Raw genomic sequence first — 19,897 nt, 5'->3', positions numbered from 1 at the left:
ATTTCTGATCTCATCTTATTCTAGCTAAGGTGCTTCCAACATTGTGCCTGCTTCTTTTTCAACTTTTCCTTTTTCTGTCTTTCTTCTTACCACAGCAGTGCTGAGAATATGTTATCACTTATCAGGTCCTTTCATAAATATGTTCTTTTACATCATCAGTACCTGTAATGCGTCCCCAGTTCGTACTTCTTCAATGGTGCACAGGGGGCACACTTTGATCAATACCAAGGCTACTTCCCTTTTCGGAATCATTTTTTCTACTAAAGTTATGGCCACCTCCTTCCACCATTTTTCTTTTGTTTTTTTTTTCTCTGTTTTCTATCAAAAATTAAGAGGCAAGAGTGAGACAGATGAGAAACTGAGAATAAGAGCATCACAAAAGTAATAAAGAATAGAATGGAGCAAGACAATGATGCAGGAAAATACAAGGGAAAGAAAACCCAAGACCTTGCTGAACAACTCTAGAAAGATTATATCAACTAAATGTGGTGGCAATAACAAGAAACACTAACTAGTGTGACTAATTGTAGACATATGAAACAAGATAATCAATGAGGCTAGACCACTAGAGTAAGTAAATCTTGACAATGCTTGCTATAGAAAATACTTATCAATTGTTGGGACCATTACATGGAGGAGAAGTCTCATTACACCAAAAACATGTGAAACGAAACCCAAGCAACCAAAATAGATAAGAAAACAATTATACACCCAAATACCTAAGCTTGGTTTGCTTTTTAATAGTAGAAAGACTGTTATTGAATGAAAACAAAATCATGATTCAGCAAGTGAAGAATTGAATTTAGAAAACTAGCTTCTAAGCAACTAGAGCAGCTTTCTAACCATGAGACAACCCTAAAAGATACAATTAGAAAAGCAAAAATTAAATAAAATAAAATCCAAGCTCCTTGTTGAAGAAGACTTCAAGAGAAGATAAATGTGGAAGCACTAATATAGAAAATATCAAGGTGTTTAAGTGTACCTCAAAATACTTTATGAGTTTCTGAGAATTATCTCCCAGAGGACCTGCATAAATGAGCTCTCCTCCATGCTTCATAAACAAAAGCTGATGATATAAACCACATCAATATCAACAGTGACACTAATAGTAAATCTTCTATGGATAAATGCCTATATGAATTGCTGAAAAAAATTAGAAACCTATTCATGTAAGAAATGCTAGATGAATGACCTCATCAAAAGATTCAAAAATGTCTATACTGGGTTGATGAATGGTGCACACAATTGTGCGTCCAGTATCCACAATATTCCTCACAGTTCTCATAACAATGGCAGCAGACCTGGCATCCAATCCAGATGTTGGCTCATCCATGAACACGATGGATGGATTAGCAACAAGTTCTACAGCAATGGTCAATCTTTTGCGCTGTTCTGTTGACAGCCCATTTATTCCTGGAAGTCCGACAAGGGCACCACTAACTGGAACAAGCTCTACCAGTTCCATTACCTCTTCCACAAAAGCCTGCACACCATTATGAAGTACCAGTTGCATCTAAAAGGGTCAAAAACCAAACGTTGCACTAAAGGTATGGTGTAGGAGTTGGAGCGAGACACTATCGGGTCTTGGGTCCATTAGATCCATTTTGATTATTTGAGTTTCTTTGTAATTATTTAGTTGATTTTGGTTCTTGAGTCATATTTGGATCATATTTTAGAATTGGATCTATCTCAGATCCATATTGGTTTTTGAGTCATATTTGGATCATAGTTTGTGATTGGGATCTATCTCAAATTCATAGTAGGATTATGGTTTCTAGGGTTTTTCTCACTTCATTATAAATATTCATTGTAAAGATTCAGGGAGAAGCTAGATGAATGATTATGAATGTTTTTAGTTAATTTTCAACAATTTTCAGTTATTTTCCATTAATTCTTATTTTTGTAGGTAACTTTGTTTTTAGCTCTCTCAAACCCCGCAAAATCGATATCCTAGCTAAAAACCGAGTTATCTACGAAAACAAGAATTAATGGAAAATAACTAAAAATTGCTGAAAATTAACTAAAATCATTCATCTAGCTTCTCCCCTAATCTTCACAATGAAAATTTATAATGAAGAGAGAAAAACCCTAGAAACCCTAATCTTACTATGGATCTGAGATAGATCCAATTGCAAACTATGATCCAAATATACTAAAAAACCAATACGGATCTGAGATAGAATCCTAAAATATGATCCAAATATGACTCAAGAACCAAAATCAACTAAATAATTACAAAAGAAACTCAAATAATCAAAATGGATCTAATGGACCCTAGACTCAGTAGTGTCTCGCTCCTACTCCAGCATCAAGGTACTTACCCTTTGAGTTCTTGGATCGACATGTGCAGGCAAACGGAGCGAAGCAGAATATACAAGTGACTCACAGATAGTCATATATGGAGAATGTACATCATTCTGCTCACAATAGCCGGAGATTCTTGTAAAGGTTTCCTGATTTTTTGGATAACCTGATATGCTTATATTTCCTTCTATGTATCCACCAGTTTTCCTACCAGCTAGTACATCCATTAGAGTGGTTTTACCAGCACCACTAACTCCAACCAATGCAGTAAGAATGCCAGGCCTAAATGCACCAGTAACATCAACTAACAACTGTAATCGGTCTTCCATAATGCCCTGTTGCTTCATTTCCTATCAACAGTGAATCATAAGAAAGAATGAATCTGAAGATTATCAAGCATAAATCAAAATAGAAAATGATAAGGCACACTAGCACACCTCAGGCACATCCACATAGTATCTGATATTGCTGAAGCACATAGAGAGAGGTTGAAATGGAAGAACCATGCCTCTCTTCTCTTTTCCATTTGCTGTTGGCATAGTATGAGACTATGTGAGACTTGATGCAGGAGGAGAAAAAGGAAAGAAAACTGAATTTGGAACTGTCACATAATTTGCTCACCTCCCATGGTTCCTGAATGCATAGGTGGGCTTAGCTCAAAATGACCACTCCCCTTACCATCCCTCTCTTGGAGTGCTTCTTCAGAGAGGACTGCCTGTGGCTTCCCAAGAGCTGCAAGAGACTCGTGCACATGATTCCCGTTATAACTTTCAGCTGAAGACTTGAAGTTAAGATATCTCAATAATTAAAACTTAAAACAGTATTCTTACGATTGAGGTATGTCAGGAAGAAGGTGAAAATGATGTTGAACAAGATTGAGTAAGAAAGTAGAGCACCAACACCAATCCAATACCAGTAATTCTCAGGAAACAACTCACGTCCTCTTAAGAGTGCCAGGCCAATGGTTTCACTAGTGTTGCCAATTCTCTGAAAGGCAAAGTTCACATCAGAATTTACCTCGCAGGAGCAAACAAATTTAAGCACCCATACAACTAGCAAAACACTATATGTGTCAATCTCTATCTTTTTTATTTTACAATTAAAAGTTACAAGTTCTGTCACAGATTAATCAATGATGATGGAAACCCTCAGCATGTCCAACAATTAGGTTCGAATGCTATATGGAGGACAAGATCATGGTTCACATATCATCAATAAGCATGTTAAAAGTCTAAAAAATAGTCTGAGAAGAAACAGCATATAGATTATTATCTGCCAAATCCCATGTAAAGAAATGCATAAATATAACGTGATCGCTATCTGAAGAACCAGATCATAGTTCATATAGCATCAACATGCATGATAACACACACACACACACACACATTCTTGGACTTTAGATACACAAAGATCTCAAGTTAAGAGTAACAAATCTCTCCAATTATGTCAACTCAAGTTTAGGTCAGTCCTTAAAATAGCTTAAGAATAGTTAAGTTTATATCAATATGCAAGGGGCTGTTTATAAACTTTAGTAACCTTTGTACAAAACTTGGTTAGGTTTCCTTTGAGGGAAGAGAAGGAACATTTAAAATCGTGTATGATTGTGTGACAACAAAATAGAATTGACCTGATTTATTAGACAAATTTTAAGCTAACATAATGGGTGAGCAATAACGACTAATGACATAATTTATTTTAATTTATCTTAGGGACCTCTACTTTTTTATGGTCTTGAAGTATACACAAAAAGCTGAAAAACCAAAATAGGGAAACGTTGTACTTCAACATGCAATATGGGAATGTCTAGCATGGTTGACCACATATGACATGACTATGACCATGTTGTGAGCAATTTAGCTTGCATTTTATGTCAAACTACAAGTGCTACAAGGGACACATGGAGAAATATTGGTGTGCCTATGACATAGGATCGACCATAAACAGCTGTGGCATTAACATAAAAAGATAAAGAAACCAAACTAGGTAATTTTTAAGATGAAAAGATATAAAAGTTTTCATCAATAGCACTTATTGATCTGCATCAATTTAATAGGTGCTCTAGTTAAATAGGTGTTCTAGTGAAATTAATGTCAAAGAGTTACCCTCTATCAAAATACCCAAATATAAAGAAAAGACAAAATTGCATGAAAGATAATGAAGCAAATGTACCAATAGAACCACAGAAAATACACATTATATAGAAAACTGCAATATGAAGCTATCTAATTGAACTATTAAAGAAGCTAGTGACTGGGAAAAGCCAGAACGCAGAAAGATCACTGCTCGGAAAGTGTTCATTTAGGTTAGAGAAATGTTTGGAGTTTAAGGAAACACACACACGCACATACAGAACATCTTATTTAAGAAAGTGTGGTAGAAAACAAACAGGAAAAGAAAATTTCAAAAAGCCTGGGCCAAAACTAACATGAATGAGAAAATGCATGGACTATTACAACAACAACAACAACAACTACGCCTTCATCCCAAAACAATTGGGGTCAGCACTTCAGATTTTCATGGACTATTGAATAACTAAAATATAGCACTTCAGATTTTCCATCAGAAAGCAGTGCTTCTAAAAGAACCATTTGAAATCTGATTGCAGTGGAACTTGTGCAGGTAACATAACAAAGTTTAAGCAGTCACAGCAAGTCATGGATCAGTTGGTTTTATAAGTTTCTGATGGAGTCAAATTTGTGAGATAAAATTAGCTATTGCAAGCTAAGTACTCAACATTGAGGAAATAAAAATTATGGGAAAAAACTCAAACTCTTTAGAGATAAAAACTATCTATTGGACAGGAAGCATGTAGTCAGTGAACCAATAGACATCAACATGCAAAATTTCTCAAAACCTCTGTTGCTGCTTATTTGTGCAGCTTACCAAGTTCCACAATATGCATATTAGCCTTCTAGATAAATTTGTGGAGAAAGGCAAAACAATAAGAGCATTAATAACAAGAGGAAGAGGGCTAGAAGACCATGCGTAGAATGCAACACATGTAGAGAGGAGAATATATTGCTACTGTGATCAAACTATAAAAAATAAAAGGTGCAATTTACAACATTTATAGGAGCAAGAATCCATTTACCTGATCCCATGAATGCCCACGAAACTCATTTACAGAAGCAGCATTCTGAGCATACATTAAGGGAGAAAACCAGTATCCCCAAATCCACCACTTCCCAATGCTATCTGCAACAATCAGAACTAAATGAACCAACAACACCCACCAAATCAAAATAGGCACATGAAGAATACAAATTTCCAACCTCTGGAAGTAATAAATCCTCCTAGAAGCATGACAATCAGCATAGCAAAAGACCCAAAAGTGTTGGCAACTATCATATTTCGACCAAGGGCTGCCATTATACGGAAATAAGCTAATGACATCTGGTGCAAGAAGAAGAACAATAAAAACTGCCGAAGAAATCTGCATAGCAACATGTCAAATATTTGGGTCAATGTCAAGGCAATTTATAAACATTCAAACAAATTTCACATTAAGCAATGGAGATGTTTTTACCTAGTAATTTGTGGATCAAAACCCATCACATAGTATGTAACTGCCACCCACATAGCAGACTCCATAAGCGAGGTTGCAATACTAAGAGCCCAGGCAGGAAGAGTGTATGCCCAGCATGGATAAAAGCACAAATCTCTGTGCTTATAAAGAATAGGAAGCTTAGCTACAAGCATTGACACTTCCGTGAACCCATTAAACAAAATCATTATGATAGAAAAGTATAATGCTCCAAGATATACTCCAGCATCCTCTACAGTGTCATGGTGCATTCTTGTTCGAAAAAACACTGTCATTGTGATAACAGCAACAAGTAGAAGCTGCAAGATAGCAACTAAACAAGCTGATTAGCATGCCAGATTATATGTCAACCGTTCAGCTAATAATTTGTCAATAGACTTCTCTAAATCATAGCAAACCCTAAATAGCATACAATCTATGTCTCAGGGACTCTTTAAAAGGGTGACTGCACCCTCATGGATGCAACACAGGTGTGGGTGCAGCACCTGGTGCAGCAGTAATTAAAATGTGCCGCACCAGGCGACGACGAAAGACCACCTCCTCGACTCCTCCTCTTCCGATGGCGGTGACGAATTCAGGCATCTCTCTCTCTCTCTCTCTCTCTCTCTCTCTCTCTCTCTCTCTCTCTCTCTCTCTCTCTCTCCTTCTTCTTCCGCTTTCTTCTCCTCCTCCGCCTGTCTTTCTTCTTCTTCCTTCTCTTCCTCCCTTCGTCGCCTCCTCCTCTCTTTCTTCTTCTTCCTTCTACTTTCTACTCCTCCTCCCCTCATTGACGCAAGGGCCAAACTGGATTCGGTTGTGTTGAACTCAAGCTTAACCGAACTCAAGCTTGGGTTGGGTTCTGCAGCTTTTTTTATAAATTTTATTTTAATACAAATTTTATTTTTTTGGTTTTAAGGATGAAAATGGCGGATAAAGGGAAAAGACTTGCGAACAAAAGAAAAATTATTGCATCATCCTCGTCTCCACATGCAAGTTCTGCTACTAGTGGTAGTGTTGGTTTTCGTTCTAACTGCATCATGTGATGATGGGCCACTATTGGCACATGTGAAAAGACTTGAAAAAGCTGGAGGAGGTAGTGAAAATGTGAGATTTCAGTGTACTCTTTATGAGAGAAATTTTATTGAGTCTTCCACAAAAGTTAAGGATCATTTGTTGAAGATATCAAGACATGGCATTTCATGATATAAAAAGTTGATGAGGTTATGTAGAGACTACAAAAAATACAAGATGAATATGAAAAGAGAAGAAGAATGACTGATTCTTGTGCAATCAATATACCCCTTTTAAGCCACCAAGAAAATACTAAAAAAAAAAGAAAAGTGAACGTAGAAAGTAGAGAAACGATACAAGCAACATTCAATACATATGGAAGGGAGGAGATGGATAGAAAAGTAAGAAGTATTTTTATTCTAGTTTACTTCAATTTAATGGAGCTAGAAATCTTTATTTGAAGGATTTAATTATTTCACTAACAAACTATAATTTGAGTGGCTATGCATCTCCAAGTGTCGAAAACAATGAACGACAAATCTTGCAGAAGAGAGGACAAATGTTTAGAGTTTGCTAGAGATTAATAAATTTTTATGGGAACAAAATGGAGTTTTCATTGTGTTTTATGGGTGAATGAATATTCAAAGGTGTCACCTGATTAATTTCATTGTTTCTTCGCTTAGTAGATTAGTATCCTTGAAAGCAGTTGATGCATCTAGGCAATATAAAAATGTTGAGTATTTGAAAGAGTTGTTTATAGAAGTAATAAAAGAAGAGAGTGATGAGAAAGTAATGCAGATCATCACAGATAGTGCACCAGTTTATAAAAGTGCAGCATTGAATTTGGACAGTGAGTATCCTCACATTTTTAGACTCCCTCTATAGCACACAGCTTGAATTTGTCCCTCAAGAGCATCTACAACCCAAAAGAGAAAGAAGAATCGCCTTAATATGTTCTATGTTCATGGATTGAAGAATTTAAAAAAAATATAAAAATATTAGGAATTTTTTTGTCAACCACCATCATGTTATTGCCATATTTAATAGGCACTATGATCTATAATTATTTAGGTTGCTGAAATACGTTTTGTGTCTATCATTATGATGGTGAAAAGAATCAAGTCAAGAATGCTTTAATTAACATGGTGACTGTAATAATTGGACATTCCATAGTGTTGATGAAGTTGTCGAGGCCCAAGAAATTAAGAAATGTGTTATTGATGATAAGTTTTGAGATAGAGTCATATACTTCATTGAGTTTACGCAACCTATTTGAAAAATGTTGAAAGCAGTTGACAAGGATGAGCCCATGCTTCACAAAGTTTATAAAATGTGGGATAATTTAATTAAAAAAATACAATTTGCAGTTTTCAAGCACGAGAAAAAAGATCACGCACTTGATGATTCAAATTTTTTTAATTATATACATTCAATTTTAGTGAAAAGATGGGATAAGAGTAGCACTTTTTTGCATTGCATGGCACATTCTCTCAATCTCAAATATTATACAAAGAAGTGACAAGGAGGTGTTGGTCGTGTCCCTCCAAATCTAGATCCAGAGCTATCAAAGCATAGGAATATGTGTATCGCAAGACTTTAAGAACATATTATAAAGCAAGCCACACAAGAGTTTGAAAATTTTTCCTATAGGAGGTTATATGGATAGGCATTACTACCGAGAGAGGAAGAGAATATATATCCTAAAACATGGTGGTCAACATATGAATCAGAAACATTTCTTCTTCAGTGTTTTGCATTGAGATTGCTATTTCAGCCTACTACATCATCATGTCGTGAAAGAAATTAGAGCACACATGCCCAAATCCACAACATCATGATAAACAACTCACCAACAACCGGTGTAGAGAATTTAGTCTTTATTTATTTCAATCTTCGATTACTTTTGCGAACCAATGAGAAACAGAAATGCTATTTTTTAATTGTTATCTTAGTTATTTGACTATTTCTTAGTTCTTTAATTTAAATATGGATGTATTTAACTTTTTAAATTTTAATTGTAATTGTTAAAGGAAAATATCTTTTTGGTTTTGGGTAGCATTATGTAATTAGTGATAAGTAGATGGGTTCTTTTGGTAACCTATTTTTTAACTAATTCCTTTAAGAAGGGATTAGGGTCTAATGAAAATATATGATTACTCTCTCTCTCTCTCTCTCTCTCTCTCTCTCTCTCTCTCTCTCTCTCTCTCTTAACCCAGCCGACGTCAACATGGTATCAAAGCAGCGTGCGATCTTGAGTGTCTGAGTTCCAGTCTCAGCTTCCTTCAAGCAATATCTCATCGGATAGTCGGAGAAGATCAACATCCCATCGCTCCTCTGCTGATCAGCGTTCTGTGCCTCTTGGTGAAGATCAGATCTGGCGACAGATCTGCAGTCAGACCTAGTCACGACAATGAAGATCTGACTGGAGGTCATGACTCACATCTGAAGCCAGATCTGGAAGTTGGATGAAGACCCAATGGTCGTGGGTGTCAGATCTTGTCGTGTACAAGGTGAAGATCTAAAAAGGGGAGGAATCAGATCTTACTCAGATCTGGATATTTATGTTGATGGCTCATTGAGACATAAGTTTCAGGACAAAGCCTTAAAGTGCAGGTTTGTGGGATATGTTGATGACTACAAGGGGTATAGGTGCTATGATCCATTGAGTAAACGCGTCAAAATATCGAGAAATGTCATTTTTGACGAGATGAATTTTGACAATCAGCCAGCTAATCCAAGCCTCCATGTTGCTAATCCAAGTCCCAGTGTTGAAGTATACTATCCATGGTTAAATTCAGAACTTTTTTCCAATACTAGGGATGATTTTTCTACAGATTGAGGAACTAGCAGATGCATCCCAACCAGAAGAGGTTACCACACAAAACTTGGAGCCAGTAAGGTATAAGGGTATTGTCTACACCCGGCGAGAGAAAGATCCATCATCTATTCCTTGCACAGATATTTGTTCTTCTACTTCTACTCCACAAATGTTGGACATCAGAAGATCCACCCGGATCCGACATCCGCTTGACAAGTGAGTAAGCTATAAAAAATTCTCCTTGGATTTTCAATTGTTCTTAACGTCCATAAATAAAGAGAACGAGCCTCTCACATTTTATCAAGTTGAAAGTTCTAGAAGATGGATCGAAGCTATAAACGAAGAAATGGAAGCCTTACATGAATGTGGTACATGGGAAGTTGTGCCTAGACCACTAAATAGAAATGTGGTTGGGTCGAAGTGGGTGTACAAGATAAAATATAAACCAGATGGGAGAATTAAAAAGTATAAAGCTAGACTTGTAGCCAAAGGATTCACACAAAAACATGGACAAGACTTTGATGAAACTTTCAGTCATGTTGTTAAGATGGGGACCATTTGTATTGCATTGAGTCTAGCCATTGAACATGGATGGATGTTGAGCCCGCTAGATGTTAAAAATGTCTTTTTGCATGGGGACCTAAAAGAGAAAGTGTATATGGAACAACCCACTGGGTATACAGAACAAGATGTCAATCTGTATGTATGCAAGTTAACAAGATCACTCTATGGATTGAAACAAGCTTCTCGGTCCTGGTCTGAGAGTTTTTCGCTAGAAATACAGAAGCACGGTTTCTCTCGGTCTCTTCTAGACCACTCATTATTCATCTAAAGTGAACGAGATGTCACCACTCTTCTATTGATATACGTAGATGATATCATTATCATAGGGAACTGTAGAGATCACATTGAGGAAGTAAAGAAGTTATTTAATCAGAGATTCAAAATGAAAGATCTGGGAGATCTGCGGTATTTTCTTGGGGTAGAAGTTGATAAGACATGTAATGCACTTACTCTCACTCAACACAAATACACCATGGATATTCTTAGTAGGACAGGCATGAAAGACTGTAAGCCATTGGCAACTCCAAGTATCATCCATCAGAAACTAAGTTCTAAAGAAGGAGATTTATATGGGGATCCCACTAGGTACCATAGCATAATTGGCATGCTGCAATACCTAACCTTTACCAAACCCGACATAGTGTATTCGGTCAATCAGGTATCACAATTTATGCATGAACCTCATACACCGCACATGGAGGTTGTTAAGTGAATACTACGGTATTTAAAGGGTACAGTTGGTGATGGGCTGGTGTACACGAAAAGTGAAAATCAACGTGGCCATGAAATCATTATTTACGCTGATGCTGATTGGGCAGGTGATCCAGATGAACGACGATCAGTATCTAATTATTGTGGCTTCATCGGGTCGAACATGGTCTCTTGGAGTAGTAGAAAGCAAAAGGTGATTGCTAGGTCGAGTACAGAGGCTGAATACAGGTTGATGGTTGTTGCCACTGCTCAGGCTACAAGGATAAGACATCTCCTAACAGAGATGGGAGAACCGATTACTCGATCAATTATGTTGTGTGATAATCAAAGTGCCATCAATGTCCTTTAATCCTATCTATCATAGTCAAGCAAAGCATATTGAGATAGATCAACACTTTGTCTGGAAAAAGGTTGAAGAAAAGGAGATTGAGCCTATGTTTGTGCGAACTGAAGAGCAAGTTATGGATATTTTCACCAAAGGGCTGACAAAGGACAGATTCTTGATGTTGAAAGGCAAGTTGTTCATGGTCCAGGACCATGCACAACTTGAGGGAGGTTGAAAATAAGTCGTTATTGGGTTTTGGAGCCAAGTCGGGTCTGGTTCTGCACAGAACCAGACCCGACTTCTGTACCGGATCAGGTTAAGATCCAAACATAGAATATATTGTAATTCTATTTTGTATTAGAGGGTATTTTTATACCATAAATATCTGTATTAGTTAAATACTCGTAACCTAATACAATGAAACACGTTGAACCATATTTTGACGTGTTTTTCTGCAGCCACTTCTTCCTATATTGTGTTTCTTCCTTCTTGCACAGGTGAACGTAGAGAACATCATTTTTAACAAGATGCACGAGGACTTTGGATGAATTAAATAAAGTAGTTGAATCCTGGGATAAGAACAACTGATATATTTGCATGCATGCGTAAATATGGATGAATATGACTTGTGATGGCCTGCTCTCTACTTGACCTTATTTATCAGAAATTATATGTTCTTTGTAGCCACCACGTCTTGTATGCATAGTATGAGTTCTGCCATTAGTTTACTGCCAGTGATCTTCACTACTTGCTTCTTGTTGTCGTCATATTGCATATGTTTAGATTTGCTATTACATTTTGTTCTTGTTGTCGCCCTCAGGCAAGCCTTGTAGGGTGTGCAGGTGCGCGTACCATATTTCTCGCCTTTTGAAAAGGTGCGAAATTGTGTACATGCACTAAAAGCTTGAGAGAAGGTGCTTCTTTGTGCTAGGCCGACTTTTCGAGAACAAAATCCTGCTTATAAAGCTTATGTTTCATTTATGCGTTGCTAGATGCAACTAATTGTACCCCGAGTCGGTTACTCAAAAAGAATGATTGGATCCACGGCGATCCCAAGTCTTGTTTGAGATTTCCTGTTTCGTAGTGATTGAGTATGCCAAGTATATTAGTGCTTTTATGTCATATCAAATACTATGTTGGGTTATCTTTCGAGAGTCCCATGACCTACTATCGTGGTCGGGCCTTTGGACTGGTACGGTATATACATTACGATAAGTAGTATGTGAGGTCGTTGAGCACCTCGATGTGTGCAATGAGCACACTGTAAAAATAAGTGAAAATAATGATCACTCCATAGACCAAATGGTCAAAGAGCAATGCATGTCAAGTTCAAACTAAATAAGTTGAAACATATTAAATGTTGACCCTCTCATCGTAGTCGTACCTTTAGGCAGGTACGGACATACTTTTGGACAAGTACGTCACATTGGTGTTGCGATGTTTTCATGATGAGGTTGTGGCAACCTCGAAGCGTGTATATGGCACAATGTTGAGATCACATAAATGGTGATAATTCGCCTTTACAGACAAGATGCTCAAATAGGTTTAGTAGACCAGAGCATATAGAATAAAACGATGGTTAAGAAACCCCCGTCGTGCCCATTCGACCTTCACGGTTCATCAAGGGAAAGAATGAATGGTACAAAAACTCTGATGGACAGGTTGTTAACAATCACTCCACGAGCAAAAGACTTGGTTTCCCCAGTCATCGGAGTTAGGGAAATTGAGATTACCATAAATTGTCCTAGGTGGTAACTCACAGGTACTTCTGCAGAAATTGGATAAATCCATGGGCCACGAATGCCTTTGGGGATTTACTCTCTTGGTCACTAACCGTCCTCATAGTAGCAGACTCAATCAGTCATCCGGGTTAATGAAAAACACTTAACATAATAAACCCCCAGATCGATCTCGGTTGTTTCTACGTTTCGCGTCCGTGCGTACCCACAGGCCAGTTAATATCAGAACTTAAAGAATATCTCTTTCACAATAGTTGTAGATAATTGAGATTCATACTACTTACAATGTTGTTTGTATCTTACGAAGAATATTTGTTTCAGAACAGTAGATCTGAAAAGAATCGTTTATGGATCTGGATCCAATCCAGACCCGTATCCATATATGGGTTGTGCTATGTTGTAATTTTAAACATTTATTTAAGGGTATTTTTGTACCCTAATCTTTGTAATCTTTATATACATATGCCTTGAATAGATTAGTCACGAGTGAGAGAATCAGTCGTGACTTTCTGCAGCCCTCTTTTTTTCTTTTCTCGTTTTTTCTCCTTGCATAGGTAAACCTAGAGTTCACCTTTTCACATGGTATCAAAGCAGTAGCCTGGGATTGCTTCTCCAAACAGGATTGTCCAAAGAGATCCTAAGCTCCAAGCCGAAAATCTGTGAGTTCAATATATCTCATCTGTCTTCTCCAAAACTGTGTCTCCTTCAATCTACGCCCTTTTTCTAAACCCCGAATCAATCTGCATTTTTCCCTCTTGAATCCTTTTAAACCCAGACCTCCAAACAATCTACGTTCATCTTCTTAAATCAGCGTCTCAGTATCTTAAATCAGCGTCTCAGCGTATTTTTGTTTCTGTATCTTCTTAAATCAGCGTCTCAGCATATTTCTGTTTCTTTAATCGACGATTTCTGAAACTTTTTCTCTAAAATCAGGAACGTCTCTCGACTTCTATCTTCTTCTTCTATTGACAACAATCTTTGATCCTTTAAAAGGACCATCGATATGCTGCCAATCTGTTTTACTTAAAAATTTTGTGTTATCTATACCATTCTTGCTATTCGAGATTACAGAATTTGTTGAAGACTAGTTATATTCATTCAACAACGTGTATATATATATATATATATATATATATATATATATATATATATATATATATATATATATTTTTTTTTTTTTTCTTTATCCATCTGAAACAGATTCAGTGTTGACAGCATCAGACCTCTTATGTTTGCTGACCACGACAGGATATAACCTTTCTGGTTAAATTTCTGCAAAAAAAAAAAAGTCGTCGATTCTCTTATTCTCTTATCTATTAACTGAATCTGGTCCGAAAATTCTTCTTTTTTCTTTATTCCCAATCACTTGTGTTACCCTCAATGGATTCCACATTCTCACAAACGCTTCTTTCTTCTAATTTTCTTAGTCAACTCGTCTCTGAGAAGTTAAACAATAGCAATTTCTTGACTTGGAAAAGACAGATCATCCCTTTTATAAGGAGTCAAGATCTCTCTAGACATCTAGATGGATCAATTCCAACCCCTCCAGAGTTTATCTCGCATGAAAAGGAAGATGATAAAGGGGCATCCTCTACTGTGCTTCTCAGAAACCCAAATTATATCGCGTGGATGAAGAGAGACCAAGCATTGGTGGCATACATCACCTCTACATTGTCTCAAGAGGTTCTTGTAGCCATCCCTGATGATTGTTCAGTCAGAGAATTGTGGGATAAGTTACTTCAGACATATTCGCAAATATCTGAGGCTAGAGTTGTGTTTCTTAAGCGAAATTTTCAGATGTTGAGGAAAGATTCTATGTCGATCATGGAATACTTAAATAAAATGAAGAGTATCACGGATCAGCCAGCTATCGTGGGATGTGCAGTTAATGACAAAGATAAAGTACAACAAACTCTAAGCGGACTGGGGCCAGATTATCATGTTCTGACATGGTCATTATTGTGCCTCCCAGAGCTTCCTAAGTTCGAAGATCTACGTGCAAAATTGTTACAATATGAGATGAGTCTGAAGGGGTTTTCTGAAGAAAATCGTGTGCAATCTGGGACCCAAGAACTTCTTGCTACAGGGCTAACTTATGGAAGAGGAAGAGGAAGAGGAGGTGGTGCTTTTCGAGGCAGGAGTGGACAGGGAAGACCTGGTTTTGGGGGTCGTGGGTGTGAAAGTATCTCCAACAAGATACTACGAACAATATTACAACATTCTTAGAAATAAATGTGTATACAAATGCCCAACAAGAACACTTGAAACACTTGCGCACACAATGCACAACACAAACTCACAAATGCGCAAATACAAACCCAAAAGTCATAAGTTCCACTAACACAAGCTTGGGCTATAATCCCAAAGCCTTGAAGAATACACAAGGGGAGATCCCCTTTAAATAGAGGAGGTGGAGTCCTTGAAGAGGCTCCACCTCTAGCCGTTGGAGCCCCTATGTGACTGTTGGAAGGGGCCCAACGACTAGATGGTGGGCCCCTCCAAGGTGCTTTCTACCTTTTACAAAAAGGTGCAAAAAAAAAAGAATAAAAGGAAATTACAAAAACATATTCTAAAAAGAATATGTTGTAAAAATACTAAACTACCCCTACGGCTAAACAATTAGAAATATATATTTTATATATATAATAAGTAGATACATATACATATATATTAATATATGTATTACCTTATATATATATATATATAATATATATTACATTGCATGATTAGATTACATAATTTAACACCCACCCCTCAAACTTAGGGCAGTATGACTGAGAGTTTGCTAAGAAGGAAGTTGAAGCGTGGAGCACACAAAGCTTTGGTGAAGAAATCCGCCAACTGATATTCTGATGTGACATATAGAAGGTCAATGACTCCTTTGAAGTACGCCTCACGAACATAGTGACAATCCATCTCTATGTGTCTGGTCCGCTCATGAAAAATGTGATTTTTAGCAATATAAATTGCACTTTTGTTGTCACAGCATAGCTTGGTAGGTCCTTCGATTATGATCCCCATATCTTCCAGCAACTGATGAATCCATACAATTTCCCTGGTAGTAGTCGTCATGGCACGATATTCAGCTTTAGTTGATGATAGAGACACCTTTTGTTGCTTCTTACATCTTCATGAAATCAGCAAATCTCCTAAGAAAACACAAAAAACAGTGGTGGAGTGACGGTTATTTGGGTCACCTCCCTAATCAGAGTCAGTATATGCAATTAATTTTAAATCAGAGGAAGAGGACAAGAAAACTCTCTTATTTAGAGTGTCCTTTATGTATCTTACAACTCGTAAGATAGCACTCATGTGAATGGAGGTTGGTGCATGCTGAAACTGGCTTGCCGTATGAACTGCATTTGAGATATTTGGTCTTGTAATACTCAGATACATCAACGATCCTACAAGCTGTCTGTAGGGAGTAGGATCGGAGAGAAGAACACAATCATCAATCTTCATTTTAGCTCCTACTATAGCAAGAGTTTCACAAACCTTATCATCAGTAATACCTGACCTGTCAATAATCTCAGACGCAAGCTTAGTTTGAGACAAAAAATACCCTCTATGAGAGTAAGCTACATCAATACCCAAAAAATAAGTTAGAAAACTCAAGTTAGACATTTCAAACTTATCCTTTAAAATTGATTTTATGCTTTTAACCTCTTTAGAATCAGTTCCGGTTATAAGCATATCATCCACATATAGAAGTAAAATAACAATCCCTGCATTAGATTTCTTAACAAATAAAGCAGTATCAGTAAAGCAAGATGAAAAATCATTTTCTATCATTACAGAGTTGAACCTATCATACCAAGCCTTAGGGGCTTGTTTTAAGCCATAAAGGGCTTTCCTAAGGCGAAGCACCTTCCCTTTGGGAGTCTCCATTAGAGGTAGAGCATCCATGTAAACCTCTTCATTTAAATCACCATTCAGAAAAGCATTCTTAACATCCATTTGATAGATGTTCTATTTGTTGATAGAAGGAGCAGAGATGAGACATCGGACAGTTATCATTCGAGCAACGGGCGCAAAAGTTTCTTCATAGTCAATCTCATACTTCTTGACTATACCCTTTAGCAACTAATCGAGCTTTGTATCTCTCCAGAGATCCATCACTCTTAGTTTAAATCTTAAATACCCAACGACAGCCTATGGTTTTCTTTCCAATAGGTAGAGTTTGGAATTCCCATGTCTCTGCTTTCCTAAGAGCAGTGAGTTCATTTTGCATAGCTTCTTGCCATTCTATACATTTTTAAGATTCCTCAAAATTCTTTGGTTCAAAGAGTGAATAGCGCTAAGACAAGCCCTATATCTGTGTGAAAAAGAATCAAATGAGATAAACCTAGAGGGTACTTTTCTACTTCTCTTAGTTCTTCGTAGATCAACATTTGTTAAACTAGAACTACTACGTTCACTGTATTTTTCAATAGCACTCCTGAAATTACTTCTATCTCTATAGATATATGTTATAGGTTCTCTTAAATCTTCTTCATTACTATGTTGAGGTACCAAGGGAAGAGGAGGGCAACTATCTTCATTTTCATTGATGTCATTAGGAGTGAAACCATCATCACTATCCTCATTGTCATCATCATGAGCTAACATTTCAAATAGGAAAGAATAATCCATGTTATATTCACAGGATTCACCTTTTTCAAAACCATTAACATTTTCCAGAAAACTCACATTTCTGGAGACATACAACTTATCATTCTTGATATCATAACAACGAAACCCATAATCCAAAAAAAGCACAAAGAATCGCTTTAGGTGAGAGCTTATCATTCTTATCAGTAAGAACAAAGCATTTACAACCAAATATTCTCAATCGACTATAGTCAGGTTCTTTAGTATAGAGCTTTTCAAAAGGCGAGATATTGTTCAAGTTTTTAGAGGGTAGCCGATTTATCAGATAAACAGATGCAAGAGCAGCTTCAGCCCAAAAACCTTTTGGGATGTTTTGAGAGACCAACAAAGTTCAGGTTATCTCTATTATATGTCTATGCTTTCTTTCTGCTAACCCGTTTTGTTGAGGGGTTTTTGGACAAGATCTTTGGTGGAGAATACCATAATTTTCAAGATAGTTTTTGAAATCATTTGAAAGGTATTCTCCACCTGAGTCAGTTCTAAAAATTTTGAGATTCTCATTAAATTGATTCTTAATCATCATATGATAGGTTTTAAAAGTTGAAAAAAAACTCATATTTGTGTTTAAGAAAATAAATCCAACAATATCTCGTATAATCGTCAACAAAAATAACATAATAAGCAAATCCACCTTTTGATAAAACTGGTGCCGAACCCTATACATCAGAATGGACAATTTCAAACAGTCTAGTTGTAAACATAGATCTTTGAAAGAAAGGTAATTTTTTTATTTCCCAAATATACAATCATTACAAGTGAAATCACTTTTGCATAAACTTTTGACAAAAGGCAAATGAAAATTTTTTACAATATTTGGATGTCCAAGTCTTTTGTACCATACATTAATATATTTTTGGACAACATTACAAAAAGGATTCTTTAACTCCGCCTGTGTATAACTGTTTAGTTATACACTGCCGGTCCCAAGCCCGGATAAAGGAGGAGGGTTGCGGTAGGCCTGTGACAGCCAGCATAAAAACTTAGTCATACCCTATGAAAATGAACCAATATGAGAATTTCGTTGGAGCGTTCCCTACTGAGCGACGCGCTGTACTCTCTAGGCCCGGAGGCAGTGATAAATGGGCAAGGGTTGCTAGGTCGTCGCCCAGAAGCGACGCGTCACACCGGCGCCCGGGTGTGGTGTCAAATAGGCAAGGGTTCCCTCACTTTGTTGGACGAGTGGGGGTAAAGAAGTTAGTCCAAGACCATAAAATTAGGTTAGCCACTTGGAACATAGGGTCTTTAACTGGTAAGTTGGTAGAGTTAGTAGATGTTATGTGTAGGAGAAAGATTGATATTTTATGTCTACAAGAGACCAAATGAGTAGGTGAGAAAGCAAAAGTAATAGAACCTTGGGGATATAAGATTTGGTATACAGGAATAAATAGGAATAGGAATGGAGTAGGGATTGTTATGAGTCGTCAGTTTATAGATAATGTAGTTGAGGTCCGTAGGAAGGGTGATAGAATTTTACTTATTAAATTAGTATTAGGTACGGATATTATTAATATTATTAGTGTTTATGCACCTCAAGTAGGTTTAGATGATTCCATTAAGCATCAATTTTGGGAAGATTTAGATAGAGTAGTACAAGGGATATCTTATGGAGAAAAGCTTTTCATCAGCGGTGACCTTAATGGACATGTAGGCATTAGTAGGGATGGATTTGAGAGTATCCATGAAGGCTATGGTATAGGAGAAAGAAATGAAAGTGGAGAAAGGATTTTAGATTTTTGTTTGTCCTATGATATGATCTTAGCAAACACTTGGTTTAGGAAGAGGGAGTCTCACCTAGTAACATTTATAAGTGGGGTTAATACGAGTCAGATAGATTTTTTCCTACTTAGAAAGAGAGATAGGGGTTGTTGCATCGATTGTAAGGTTATACCGGGAGAAAGTGTAGCTACACAACATAGAGTCTTAGTTTTAGATCTTAGAATTAGACAATGCCGCAAAAGGGATAGACATAGGATAGATCCTAGAATTAAGTGGTGGGCACTGAAAGGAGCTAAACAAGGAATGTTTGTAGAGCAGGTAGTTAAGAAAGTTGATTAGTGTCTCGAGGAGGATTCAGAATCAATGTGGAATAAGATAGCGGGTGGCATGAGAAAAGTGGCTAAGGAGGTATTGGGTGAGTCTAAAGGCGGTGCACCACTAGGTAAGGATACATCATGGTGGAACGAGGATGTCAAATTAGCTATTAAGGTTAAAAGAGAGTGTTATAGAAATCTAAGAGTCGTGATAATGAGAAT

General features: G+C 37.0%; 1 protein-coding gene across 2 annotated transcripts in view; it reads right to left on the bottom strand.

The window, feature by feature from the left end:
- The window catches only part of LOC149829411 (ABC transporter G family member 32-like), a 70,708-nt gene that overhangs the window by 38,211 nt on the left and 12,600 nt on the right, over positions 1-19,897 (bottom strand). For both annotated transcript variants that reach the window (XM_090015921.1, XM_090015922.1), the window contains exons 11-19: positions 5,831-6,147; positions 5,577-5,737; positions 5,396-5,499; positions 3,135-3,291; positions 2,926-3,036; positions 2,742-2,833; positions 2,322-2,654; positions 1,193-1,483; positions 983-1,066 (exon numbers count right to left, since the gene is read on the bottom strand). In XM_090015921.1, the coding sequence (XP_089872047.1) occupies positions 983-1,066; positions 1,193-1,483; positions 2,322-2,654; positions 2,742-2,833; positions 2,926-3,036; positions 3,135-3,291; positions 5,396-5,499; positions 5,577-5,737; positions 5,831-6,147 (1,650 nt within the window). The remainder of the gene's footprint in view (positions 1-982; positions 1,067-1,192; positions 1,484-2,321; positions 2,655-2,741; positions 2,834-2,925; positions 3,037-3,134; positions 3,292-5,395; positions 5,500-5,576; positions 5,738-5,830; positions 6,148-19,897) is intronic.

This window comes from Nuphar pumila, chromosome 8 (genome assembly GCF_984573655.1).
Source record: "Nuphar pumila chromosome 8, dmNupPumi1.hap1.1, whole genome shotgun sequence".
NCBI classification, from domain to species: domain Eukaryota; kingdom Viridiplantae; phylum Streptophyta; class Magnoliopsida; order Nymphaeales; family Nymphaeaceae; genus Nuphar; species Nuphar pumila.
The sequence above is the reverse complement of the archived record's forward strand: the minus strand, read 5'-3'. Positions and strand labels throughout refer to the sequence as shown.